Source organism: Sinocyclocheilus grahami, unplaced genomic scaffold (genome assembly GCF_001515645.1).
Source record: "Sinocyclocheilus grahami isolate Dianchi unplaced genomic scaffold, SAMN03320097.WGS_v1.1 scaffold257.1, whole genome shotgun sequence".
NCBI classification, from domain to species: Eukaryota; Metazoa; Chordata; class Actinopteri; order Cypriniformes; family Cyprinidae; genus Sinocyclocheilus; species Sinocyclocheilus grahami.
This window is the reverse complement of record NW_015505436.1, coordinates 232,578-244,802: the sequence shown is the minus strand read 5'-3', so window position 1 is coordinate 244,802 and position 12,225 is coordinate 232,578. Positions and strand designations below refer to the sequence as shown.

General features: G+C 40.2%; 1 protein-coding gene across 1 annotated transcript in view; it reads left to right on the top strand.

Moving 5' to 3' along the window:
- Window positions 1-11,925, top strand: part of LOC107598859 (bromodomain-containing protein 1-like) — a 24,538-nt gene extending 12,613 nt beyond the window's left edge. The window contains exons 2-12 of the mRNA XM_016290307.1: window positions 2,548-3,912; window positions 4,001-4,157; window positions 4,268-4,399; window positions 4,587-4,715; window positions 5,460-5,484; window positions 5,536-6,009; window positions 6,095-6,224; window positions 6,313-6,443; window positions 7,938-8,047; window positions 8,381-8,535; window positions 10,541-11,925. Coding sequence (XP_016145793.1) covers window positions 2,567-3,912; window positions 4,001-4,157; window positions 4,268-4,399; window positions 4,587-4,715; window positions 5,460-5,484; window positions 5,536-6,009; window positions 6,095-6,224; window positions 6,313-6,443; window positions 7,938-8,047; window positions 8,381-8,535; window positions 10,541-10,709 — 2,958 coding nt within the window. The 5' untranslated portion in view covers window positions 2,548-2,566 and the 3' untranslated portion in view covers window positions 10,710-11,925. The remainder of the gene's footprint in view (window positions 1-2,547; window positions 3,913-4,000; window positions 4,158-4,267; window positions 4,400-4,586; window positions 4,716-5,459; window positions 5,485-5,535; window positions 6,010-6,094; window positions 6,225-6,312; window positions 6,444-7,937; window positions 8,048-8,380; window positions 8,536-10,540) is intronic.
- Window positions 11,926-12,225: the final 300 nt, after the last annotated feature.

Below are 12,225 nucleotides of genomic sequence, written 5' to 3'. Positions count from 1 at the left end.
ACAAAGTGAAGAGAAATTGATGCGTAGTGTATTATATCTGTGCAACAGTTATTGAGCCTTTCTCTTAACAATTTTAAATTTCAGTTACTGTGCACGTTAAAAACAATTGATAGTCTTTTCTACGCCCGTGTTTTGTTCTCACAGACACCCGGTAGCAAGTAACAAAACATTAAACTCCGGCAAGAAGATAAAGTCCTTTTTGCAGAATCATAGACATGTATTTACAAATCAAGTATAATGGGAACACAGAATGATCTTGGAGAGAGCTTTACCGAGCTGACTGCTGTAACCGAACGCGACCAGGGTTTAATGGCTGAACGAATGACTGACAGCCAAAGCGGAGAAAAGAGTTTGTGTGAACTTTAATGTAAGGACTTAAATATTAATATGTAGCTCACATTAAGCTATCGTATGGCTTCAGAAGTAACACAGAATAATTCGCACAATCGGAAAAAAAAAAATTTAAATCTTGGATTTGGATCGGTTCTCTCTGCCCGATACCGATCCGAGAAAAATTGCACTATCGGAGCCGATACCCCATATGAATATCGGATCGGCGCATCCCTAGTCTGCGGTGGGTTACGGCTCCATGGGAACCGGAGCTGATTGCGGCTGCTCTAGTCAATGCTTGTGTTTATACCGGCCAGCCGCGTCACGTTTCTGAAACAGCTCTCCGCGCTGCTTGGTTAAAATAGTCTTTTGTGAGTTGGCACTAGAGTTGGGTATTGTTTTTTTTTTCTCCCCCGATACTTAAAAAATAAATAAATAAAAATTCCCCAAAAAATGATGGATTGTCCATTAGCACTATAAACACACGATGTCTGTTTCATTCATACATCGCACAGAAAGTCCACATATTCAGAAGTAGCGGAACTCATGACCCTCCAGGGAATACCTTATATGGACAAAGGCATTGTTATTATAGCTGTAACGGAGTAAACGGAACATATAAACGTTTTGAATAATAAAACAAAGACAATAAACACTCGACTGCGACAATATAGTTTATCGGTGTTATTCAAGCCATCTTTGTTGTTTTCATAATAATTAATTATATTTATAATCAATTGCTAATCGATCTATTCTTTTTAAAGTAGCCTATGGAACATATTTTCTGCCTCATTCTGTGACAAGAAGCCACATCAGATCACAGAAGGAAGCATTTGACTGGTGTTGTGGAGTAAAAAGGTTATAATCTTCTCTTTTGTTGGACAACAGGTTTATAAATGTGAATACAAGGGAAGTTTAGCATTTTAATTTAAGCATGTTTAGCTTAGTTAACTGAAGGCTACCTGCTGCCATCAGAGCAAGTGCAATTACTGCATTCACGTGCTCCTCGGATGCTCTCATTTCCCTGAGTTGTACTTTTAAAGGGTTAGTTCACCCAAAAATGAAAATTAGACTGTGTTTTACTCACCCTCGAGGCATCCTAGGTGTATATGACTTTCTTCTTTCAGACGAATCCAGTCGGAGTTATATTAAAAATTGTCCTGGCTATTCCAAGCTCTATCATTGCAGTCCACAAGTCGTCAAATAAAGCGCGCGCATTCATAATAAATGTGCCTGCCACTGCTCCGGGGGGGGGGGGGAATAAAGGAATAAATATTCATGAATCATGAATATTTTACAGCATTAGTTGAGGTTTTTTTTTCCTTGAGAAAATTTGGCATGTACTGTACCTGATATTTATCCAAAATAATCGATATTGAATCAAATTGCAAGCTTGTGAATGAGAATTGAATCGTGAAATTTGACTCAACACCCAGCCCTACTGCTCACTCAAGTCCCCACTCCAAGGGTTCTGCCCTTCAAAGGCATAGGGATGATCACGTCCATTTGGAATTTGCCCCGTGAACCGTACGGTATGAATACGTGTACCGTTACACCCCTAAACACAGGACTACAACAATATATGATTTATCTGAGTTCTTATTATAATTATTATGATAATTTTCATTATAGTAAAGTATATAATATTGCAGTGCTAATCAACATAGCTTTTATCAATGCTTAGAATACTATGAAATATGTTGCGTGCCTTATTCTGTGTGAGAAGCCACATCATCTCACAGAAGGATTATTTCACTCGACTGATGTTATGAAGTGAGTTTGGAGTAAAAACATCTTATTAAATGTGGTATTTTCACGTGCTTTCAGATGGAGCAGCATTTACTACACAGAGCCGTAGTTCACTGACACGCAATAGAGATTTACTACTGATTACCGAACCGGCTTTACTGACAAGATGTGCATGACAATCGCATTCGATTAATCGTGCAGCCCTAATTTGTCTTGTCATTAATAAACTCCAGCATTTAAAGACTACATATCTGCAGCAAGCGCTAGTAATAAACAGGGCGTTATTGTCTGTTGGTGTGAATGCTATAGTTAACGTTCCTGGTGTAAATGGATGTTTACAGCGGTGTTCGATTGATTTATAGCATCTGTCTTTGCACTTCAATCCAGAAATTACATATAATCTGTGGGGGATACAAATTGTGGCTTTGAAACAGTTGAAAGTTGACGTGTGCATTTCTTTTACTTCAGTTCCTCTGTGGCATTCAAAATGAAGAAGAAGGTTCGACATAATCGTCTTGCCAACCCGCAGAGGCCTCCCTCGCCCATCAAACCCTCACGTAACCGAGAGACCTTGACGTACGCCGAGGCTCAACGTATGGTTGAGCTGGAAATCGATGGCCGCGTGCACAGGCTTAGCATTTACGACAAACTGGATGTCATCGACAGCGACGACCCTTTAGCTCAGGAGATCAGTGAGTGCACCAGCAACAAGGAGAACACGGAGAAGCCACAGCAGGTCCTTGTGCGCTCGGTGCGGCTCAAAAACAACCAGCAGAAGAAGAGCGCCGCATTGACAACAGTGCAGGGTTCGCCAGCTCAGGGCAGGCTACCGGAGCCAAAGATCCGAACGATTGAGTACAACCTCCCGGCAGTGCCGCGGAGGCCGTCGGCGTACTACACCTACATGGAGAAAACGCTGGACGAGCTCGACGAGGTGGTGGAATACGACATGGACGAGGAAGACTATGCATGGCTCGAGCTGATCAACGAGAAGAGGAAGACCGACGGCTACAGCCAGGTCTCTCAGAACGTCTTCGAGTTCCTCATGGACCGCTTCGAGAAGGAGTCTTTCTTCGAGAGCCAGGGCCAAGGAGACCCCCAGTCGCTTATTGACGAGGACGCTGTGTGCTGCATCTGCATGGATGGCGAGTGCCAGAACAGTAACGCGATTTTGTTCTGCGACATGTGCAATCTCGCCGTGCATCAGGAGTGCTACGGCGTCCCCCACATCCCGGAGGGCCGCTGGCTTTGCCGCCATTGCTTAAATTCTCCCTCCCAGCTCGCCGAGTGCATATTCTGTCCGAATAAAGGTGGCGCGCTTAAGAGAACGGACGACGATCGCTGGGGGCACGTGGTCTGCGCCATCTGGGTCCCTGAAGTCGGTTTTACCAATACGGTTTTCATTGAACCCATCGACGGTGTGGCGAACATTCCTCCAGCTCGCTGGAAACTCACCTGTTACCTATGCAAGAAGAAGGGAATGGGCGCTTGCATTCAGTGCAGCAAGGCTAACTGTTACACGGCTTTCCACGTGAGCTGCGCTCAGAAAGCCGGCCTCTACATGAAGGTGGAGCCCATCAAAGAGGTCACCGAATCTGGAGCTACTACATTCTCTGTGAAGAAAACGGCGTACTGTTGCTCTCATACACCTAATGGTTGTGTGAGGAGACCCCTCACTATATACGAGGACTCCAAACCCAAGAACGGTTTATGTCAGAAGGTTGCTCACAGGAATAGAGCAAAGGGATACCAGAAGAAGAACAAAAAAAAGCCTGAATCAGAGCCCGTTGCAGTGGTTCCGACGGTTTCTGGGCCTAGGATTACACCTAAAAGGTAGGGTAAATGGTTTTCTGCAAAGATTTTCTGAATCCTTATTGTTTTTAATGGTTTTGACACTCTGTGATTCCCTTTGTTCTTACAGTTTCAACACAATCCTCAATCAAGTTTCTGTCCAGAAGAAGAAGGTGTTCGTGGAACGGGTTCTCAGTTACTGGATGCTGAAGAGGCAGTCGAGGAATGGTGTCCCACTAATAAGGCGCCTGCAGACTGCCATACAGACGCAAAAAGAACCAGAACAGGTAATGTAATGACTAAATGCAATGTAGAACAGGTGAGACTTTCTCGGACCGCAGTGACTGACAGCCATATGCATATGAATTTTGAGCGAGGATTTGTTTTTGAATGACAGGCACCATGTGTTGAAGACCATCAATCTCTGACGGAGCAGTTAAAGGACTGGCATCGTTTACGGCATGACCTGGAGCGTGCTCGCTTGCTGCTGGAGCTCATCCGCAAGAGGGAGAAGCTAAAGAGAGTGGAGGTAGGGTGGTCATCGTGATATGATGTGGCATCAGGTGGAAGAGAAAGAAAGAAATGTTTAAACTTTTTATGTATAACTTACTATCAACTTGGTATCATAGTACTTGGTACTTTTGTCATCCCTAATGTATGCAGCTACATGAAAAGTGTGTTTTGCTAAAGTTAATGTAATCCTTCCCTCCATGCAGATGAAGTTGCAGCAGTCGGTTTTGGAGATGCAGCTCACTCCGTTCCCTGTCCTGCTGCGAGCAGTGCTGGATCAGCTGCAGGAGAAAGACCAGGCTAAAATCTTTGTCCAGCCTGTCAGCAACACAGAGGTATGTCTGTCTCATTCCTGTGTGCTGTTAGTCATGCTGACCTTATCAAAATGTAATTTTTTTTATAATATGAAGATTCCTGATGTGAAATTTTTTTTTATAAAACAGGGTTTTTCAGATTGGGGAAAAATATTTTTAAAGTTTTTAGAAATTAAATTAGTTTGTTTCATGAAAACATATCTAATTTATTTTTCTTCTCTTGGTTGTACTATGAAAATAGTAGGATTGTCTGTAAAATTGCTTTGGAAGAGGATTTTTTTTTTACACAATGTTTATTAAAACGTACTTTTTAGGTTATTAAAAAACTTGTATAGTATTATATGAAAGTTGAATTTGAAAATGTATATACGAGTAAAAAAAATTTATTTTAATATATATTTTCCATTTATAATGTATATGTAATAAACTCATATTTTAGAGATTTATTTTAGCTTTAGTACAATAGTAATATAAAAGCCAGTCATTTGATTTTGAAACGCTTTGTTAGTTTTTTTTTTTTTATATATATATATAAATGGGTTGCTATACATAAATATATTATACTATTATTTTTTTTAATAAGTATTTAATTTCCTCAATATAAATAACGGGATTTATATTAATAGCATAATAACTTTGAACATTCTTATAAAAAATAAAATTGTTTAAAAAATATTTTAATGTATTTAAAAAACACATTTAAAAATAAATTAAAAAATAAAACTATTCAATGTGAAGGCATATTTTAATTCTCTTCATTAATAGCTGGTCAAAGCTTCCTCTAAGAACTGTGATACTCTTTAAAATGGGTTTGTGTTAAATATTTGATCTCTCGTTACAGGTGACAAGTCATTACCTCCAAAACTTGAGCCTTCAGACTCTGTGCCACTCCTGAAAAACTCAGTCAGTCTCTGTGAACCTCCGACACTGAAACCCATAGAGCTCAGCCCTGAAAAGTGCCCGAAAAAGGTCAAATTTGACAGGGAGACATTCTCTACCTCACTTCTAAATGGTCTCTCCTCTGACGTTATGCCCTCTGAAAATAACGTTATGGTCGCTACCTCGACTCTTACCGAACCAGCGAATATGGTCAACCGGCGAACGGCTGTGCTGTTTCGAAAGTCAAAGAGTCCGCAGAAGCCATCGAACACGAGTGAATCCTCAATTAATTGCCCTCAGCTGGGCACTAAGACGTTCCTGTCTGTGGTCATCCCTCGCCTCGAAACTCTGCTCCAGCGCAGGAAGAGGAAGCGCAGTGCTAGCGGAGACAGTCAGGGTGACGAGGATGAGTGTCCGATTAAACGCTTGGATACTGGTAAACCGCTTTCGCTTTTCGATTTCAAGAAACACAGTTTCCTTCCCTCTCTGGGCATATTATAGACATTTTTTTGTACTTACAGGCTTGTCTAATGGCTTTTCTGAGCCTAAGAAAGGGCTAACTGTGAATCGGCTGTCAGAGCCTCGTCGCCGCTGTGCTTCAGAGTCCAGCATTTCCTCCAGCGGAAGTGGGAGCATACAGGAAAACACGAGGTGAGAATGAGTACATTAAATTAAAGACATTTAGTATACAGTTTTTCAGGCTTTATTAGTTATGATGAATTAAATTTCTGTCTTTCAGTGATGTCAGTCACACAAAGAGCGGGAAAGGGAAGCTGGCGATGACGAGGCGAAACACGACGGACGATAAAAAAGAACTGGTCAATTGCGTGGAACCAGGGAACATTTCCAAAGCCAACAAGCTGGCAGCAGGTGAGCATCCGGCTTTATGCAGCCGTGAGCGGGTATGTGGGATTTTACACACAGGCCCATCCTTCAGTTCAGAGAAATGGGTCAGACCTGTTCTGGCAGCTGCATTGGTGTCCCGTCAGCTCTGTGGAAGCTCACTGTCCTTCCTTCTGCTTGCTTTGCCACTGACCTGCTCTTCATGGCTTTGTCTAACACAAAGACCGCTGCGTACTGCCGTAGTGTCTGCATGTGTGAAACCCTCATGTTTTAATAATCATCACGGCGTATCCTGTCCTTCTGGGTAGTTGCTGCTTATGTTTGCTCTTTAACATGGCACTTAAAGGGACAGTTCATCTGAAAATAAAAATTGTCATAATTTATTCAGTCTCATGTCGTTCCAAATAATTTTTTTTACCTCAGTAAGATGCATGAAATATTCATTTGTGCCTTTCTTGCCCATTCAATGAAACTGTATAGTGATCCAATTAGCATCCAAACCATTGCACAGTAACTTTTTATTCCAAGTGCGCAGTTTTGCTGTCTGCCACTTTAAATGGTTGAGCTCTATATAGTCGGATGGATTCTGATTGGCTGTCAATGTTTTTATCACTCATCAACTGAAAGTGATTCCAAAGATATCGTTCCTCTTTGCGTTATCATTCTGCTGTGGACTTTTCATAGAATTGAAACTAGGGCTGTCACATTATCATATTGCATGATTAATTCACAATAATATTTTTTTGCAATATCTGTATTTCTTCTTATAATCTACATAATCAAATTTTGCCAATAATGCCATTTTTAATTCTATAGCAGAGGAGAAGATTTTTCAGTGAGCAGAGACTTAAATGTTGACAAGTTCTTTACCCAAATCTATTGTATAAATTCAGAGGAAACTCAGAAATTTCAGAAACCTCATGTGGACTATTTTTATGCCATTTTTGGAGCTTGACACTCCCTGTTCTTGCATAGAAAAAAGCAGGAAGAATCAGTGTAGCCTTTTGTGTTTAATAAAAGTAAATGGTGAATTTTGAACTATGTGAGGGTGAGTAAATGATGACAGAATTTGAATTTTTTTTTATGAACTAACCCTTTAAAAGTAAATTCATCCCAAACAGTATTTTCCGAACGATTTCCTTGATTGCTTACCATTAATATGCTGAGTGAAATCTTTTGGCCTGCCACGCGTTTTCCCAGAAATACAAAGCTTACTTCTGCATTCTGACTCGCAAGCATGTCAGAGTCTGAGTGGGCTCATTAGTCATGTTTGACCTTTCCAGACCAAATCAAAACCATTTTCAGCACATTTCTTAATTTAGTTTTAATTGAAATGTATTCTTTGGAAGTGGCATTAGAGGCATAATAGTGTCTGGTGAATGGCTCGGCATGCTTCCGTTAAAGAAATGACCCACTGCTGCCGATTTCTGATTGGCTAAATACTGCCGTGGCTCTTGAGGTGTTCTGCACCATTTTTTACGGTGAACCCCTCATAACTTTCCATTATTCCTACTTTCATAGAGATTGACAGCAGCAATATTTGGATGCCTGCTAACACTACACCACTAAATCTGGAGCCCCTTAAACTAGTTTGGGCCAAACTTAGTGGATATCCTTCCTATCCTGCCTTGGTGAGTGTGCATGTGTGCATGCCATCAGAGACTGGTTCTCTTCCTCTTCATTATTTCATGCATCAGCCTCCTCAGTGGCCAACAGTCAACCATAACATTATTGCCAGGTGATACAACCAGGATACGTATGTGCATACATTTGTTTTGTGTGTGCGTGAGCGAGCGTGAACATAAGTGTGCGTGCGTTCCTGTGTTTTGTGGCAACCATTCCCATTCCCAACAGTTTATACATTAGCAGTCACAGGCACACTCTGAGTTACCAGGTTACCAGGCCTTTCGAGATGCGCGTTGGAAGGTTACTGTTGTGTTGATGGCCTCTCTGCCCACATGTAGATCATAGATCCTCAGATGTCTCGGGCGGGTTGCCATCTCAACGACGAGTACATTCCCACCCCTCCACGGGACGTGCTCAGGGTCGGAGAGCTGATGCAGTTCAGGTCCAAGGAGAAACTCTTCCTCGTCCGCTTCTTCGACAGCAAACGCAACTGGTGAGAAGTCTTGCATTCAGAGAAACATTCAAATATTTTCACAATTACAGCGAAATGTGTTCATGTGTCTGACATCAGTGGTCTTGGGGCAGTTTTTTTGCAAAATAGTTTTAGGGTATTTAAACTTAACATGTTAAGTTGTTAATTATGCAAGTTACAGAATATTATGCAAGTTAACTTAATGTTATTTGAACACATATTTAAATATTTTTGTTTAAGTCTTGGAAATCATGTAATTGAAAATATGTGCCCCTATCATGGGTTATGAAAGGTTCATATTTTGGTTTTGGGAGTCCCCAACAACAGGTTGACATGGATTCAAGGTCAAAAAACACTTTCATTGTCTTATAATATGCATTTATTTTTACCTTATTAGCTCAACGACTCCCAAACGATTCGCTCAACGATTGATTTTTCCAAACCCCTCCTTTGCATGACGCTAATCTGCGGTGATTGGTCCGATTGGCGATTGGTCAATTTCATTTTCATTTCATCTTGCCTGTAATGCCTGATAAAGTAGCGTTTGTGAGCGCAGTGCTGCTTTGTGTACAGCGTTACCGGGGAAACCACTATTTTACTGCTCCAAAAGCGGCACCTAGTGGCATAGAATGCAGTAGCCCCTAAAAACACAAGATCCAGGGGGCATTGTTGGATCCACATCTAGGGGGTGGAGATGGGTAGGTTTAGGGGTGGAAATGGGTGAGTTTAGGGATCAGGGGGTGGAGATGGGTAGGTTTAGGTATATGTAAGGTGGGAGGAGTTGGATCTGGATCCAACCACGCCCCTGGATCTTGTGTTCTGCAGTGAGGACCATCTCAACAAGTGGGCGGGCAATATGCTAATGTGTTATGTTGACGTCAACATGAAACGGCTTGGGATTCGTTTTAAAAATGACTCGTTTCAATGATTCAGAGTCGACTTTCTTTTGAGAGACAATAACTGTATTCATATTAAATAACTATATATTGATTATTTATTTGTAAAATTAATTCAAATGTTGAATATTCAATTATAATTATAGAATCTGATGTTTTATTTAGTTGTGGCTTTAGTACAATGACAATGTAATTTTAAAAATATGTAAGAATACATTAAAAAAAATAAACATATATTAACAGTGTTTCTGCAGGGGCCAGTTGCATAAACATAGCCACTGTGTTAAGACTGTGTCTTAAGAACTAGTTTGACTAACTAGTTGTTAGCCAAGAGGTAATCAGACCTACCTTTTGGATTCAAATGAGACCATTCTCCCTTTTTATAACTGACTTTAAGAAATTATGACCAGTCTTAAAGAGAAAAAATTAGATGACTAACTTTTTAAGTCTAGTCTAAGCGGTTTATGCAACCGGCCAGGTGTTTAATGAGTCTTGATTCACCTTTAAAGAAATTAAGCCATTAAAAACATCTTAAATCAGAGCAGAAAGTCTTAAATTGGCAAAGTTATGGCATTAAATGTGGCATGCATTTCTGAAAATGCATCTTTCTTAGAATTTTTGTCTTTTTCAATACAAATAGCTAAGCATCCTTAAATCAAGATACATTTACTTAAGGTGCAAAATGAAGACTTTGTTTTCTGAAAAACTAAACCAAATGAAGTGAGTTTGCTTAAAACAAGAACTAATGTCTAAGTATGCAATGAAAACTTGTTTTCCATTTGAATTAAGGGAATTAATAAATTGTTGAATTAAATGTCAGTTGAATTAATTCTACTGGCAGATGTTATTTTTAATCAAACTTCATTTTGATCAATTTGTCATTTTGCTTCTCAAGTAATTGTGTATTGAGTTAAGAATCTTTAGACATTTGCACTGGAAAACTACTAAAATCACACTTTTGCAGTGTTATCAAAGTATATTCAAATCCATTTTTATATTCTAGTGGTTGAGAGCAGAGCCTTAAGCCTTTTTTTGTTTTTTTTGTAAAATTAAAATAATGGAGATCGGTAGGAATGTGTATTTTCAAGCTTTCTAATGGCATTTTAAAATAACTCTTGAATCTCCATCAGGCAATGGCTTCCTAAATCCAAGATGGTACCGTTCGGAATCGACAAGACCTTAGACCGAAGCAAAATGTTGGAAGGCAGAACGTCAGGCATCCGTAAAGCTGTGCAAAGCGCCTTCAACCGTGCCATGAACCACTTGAGCCTTGTCCAGGACTTAGGCGCTGGAGATTAACGGAGATCCATGTTGGAGGGTTTCATCAAGCCCCGCGTTTACCCGACGCTACGCTCCCGTATCAGACTGGCACTTCCTCCCAATTCTGTTAGGAGCCGGCGAGCTTCTCAACGGACGAATGTGAGAGCGCCTTCACTCTCCTGTAATGTGCTGCAAGACTGCTGTGAACTCACACACTGCCATCTACTTTCCTTCACATTTCCATCACCATCCACGATACGCCTCGTGTTTAACTCTGGCTGTATATAGCATCATTCTAAATTATCCAACACTAATTTATTATTTTTTTTGGTTTGTACCGCACACGACCTCCTGGAAGATTTCTACTCCAAGGTAATTTCTCAACCGCACTGAGGTGCGAACCCATCTGGTGCTACATCACGTGCAAAGCCTTGATTTTTCCATGCTAGAGACTTTTGGAAGGGGCTGTTGCACTTACTGTATCAAACTTTTGTTGTTTTTCTTCTGTTTTTTTTAACGGTTAAGTTATTGTAATGTCAATGCAAGCTTCTCCTCCTTGGCATTAACATGTTATCTACTTTTTATATAAAAATATTCTTATGGGACACAACTAAGTGATGTTTGTAAATATTTATATAAAGCAAGAAATTATATACATGTAATACTTTAGAGTGGGTTTAAAAAAAAAAACATTTGGAGAAGAGGAAACAACAGTAGCGATGAAAGCCAGAAGTGCATCACTCATGCAAAACCAAAAATTTTGCTGCCCAGTTTTTCTTCTTTATTTTGGAATGTTTATCTCTTTTTTCATATTGGTTTGTGTGAATGTTTCGGGCAGATAGTATGAAAAATAAATCCCCCAAGTTGTTTTTTATTTTACTGTGCTCTCGGGAACTGTATTGTAGGTCTGAATAAAGATGTGCCTGTACAAATGTGTTGTATTAGGACAAAGAAAAGTATGCAAAACTTTATATTCAGAGTAGGCATATTTTGGTGGAAGCTGTGTTTGCCTATTTTTGCTTTGTGTGTGGGTGTTTTAATCATAGCCATCTGTTGTGACTGTTTAACTGTGTCTCTCTCCAGTATGGATTCTGGGTAGCATTCTGGGTTAAAACACTTTTTGTATGAATGTCTTGTATTGACCGGTACTCTTGTTTCTTTTCTCTGGGAGGATCACATTATAGTCAATGATAGTGAGTGCTGACGAGATCCAGTATTTTTTAAGTACACTGAAAATAAACAAAAAAATTACAAATGGTTGTTTGTCTTTTTGATGGTAATTGTTTTTTCTTCTTCTCTCTTCTAAACTTTAAAGGTGGGGTATGTATTTTTCCAAAAATGTTTTAGAAAACTGAGTCGGGCTAAATACCAAAACAAACTTGTAGCCAATCAGCAGTAAGGGGCCTGTCTACTCATAATGATGCCGAGAAGAGCGCTCAGTGCACAGGAGGACGGACAGCTGAGCCAAGCGACAGAAAGATAGAGATGGCGAATAAAAAAACAAAAGAGGGCTTACGGTAAAGCCAAGCGACAACCTCCTGCTCTCTGGTGAAGC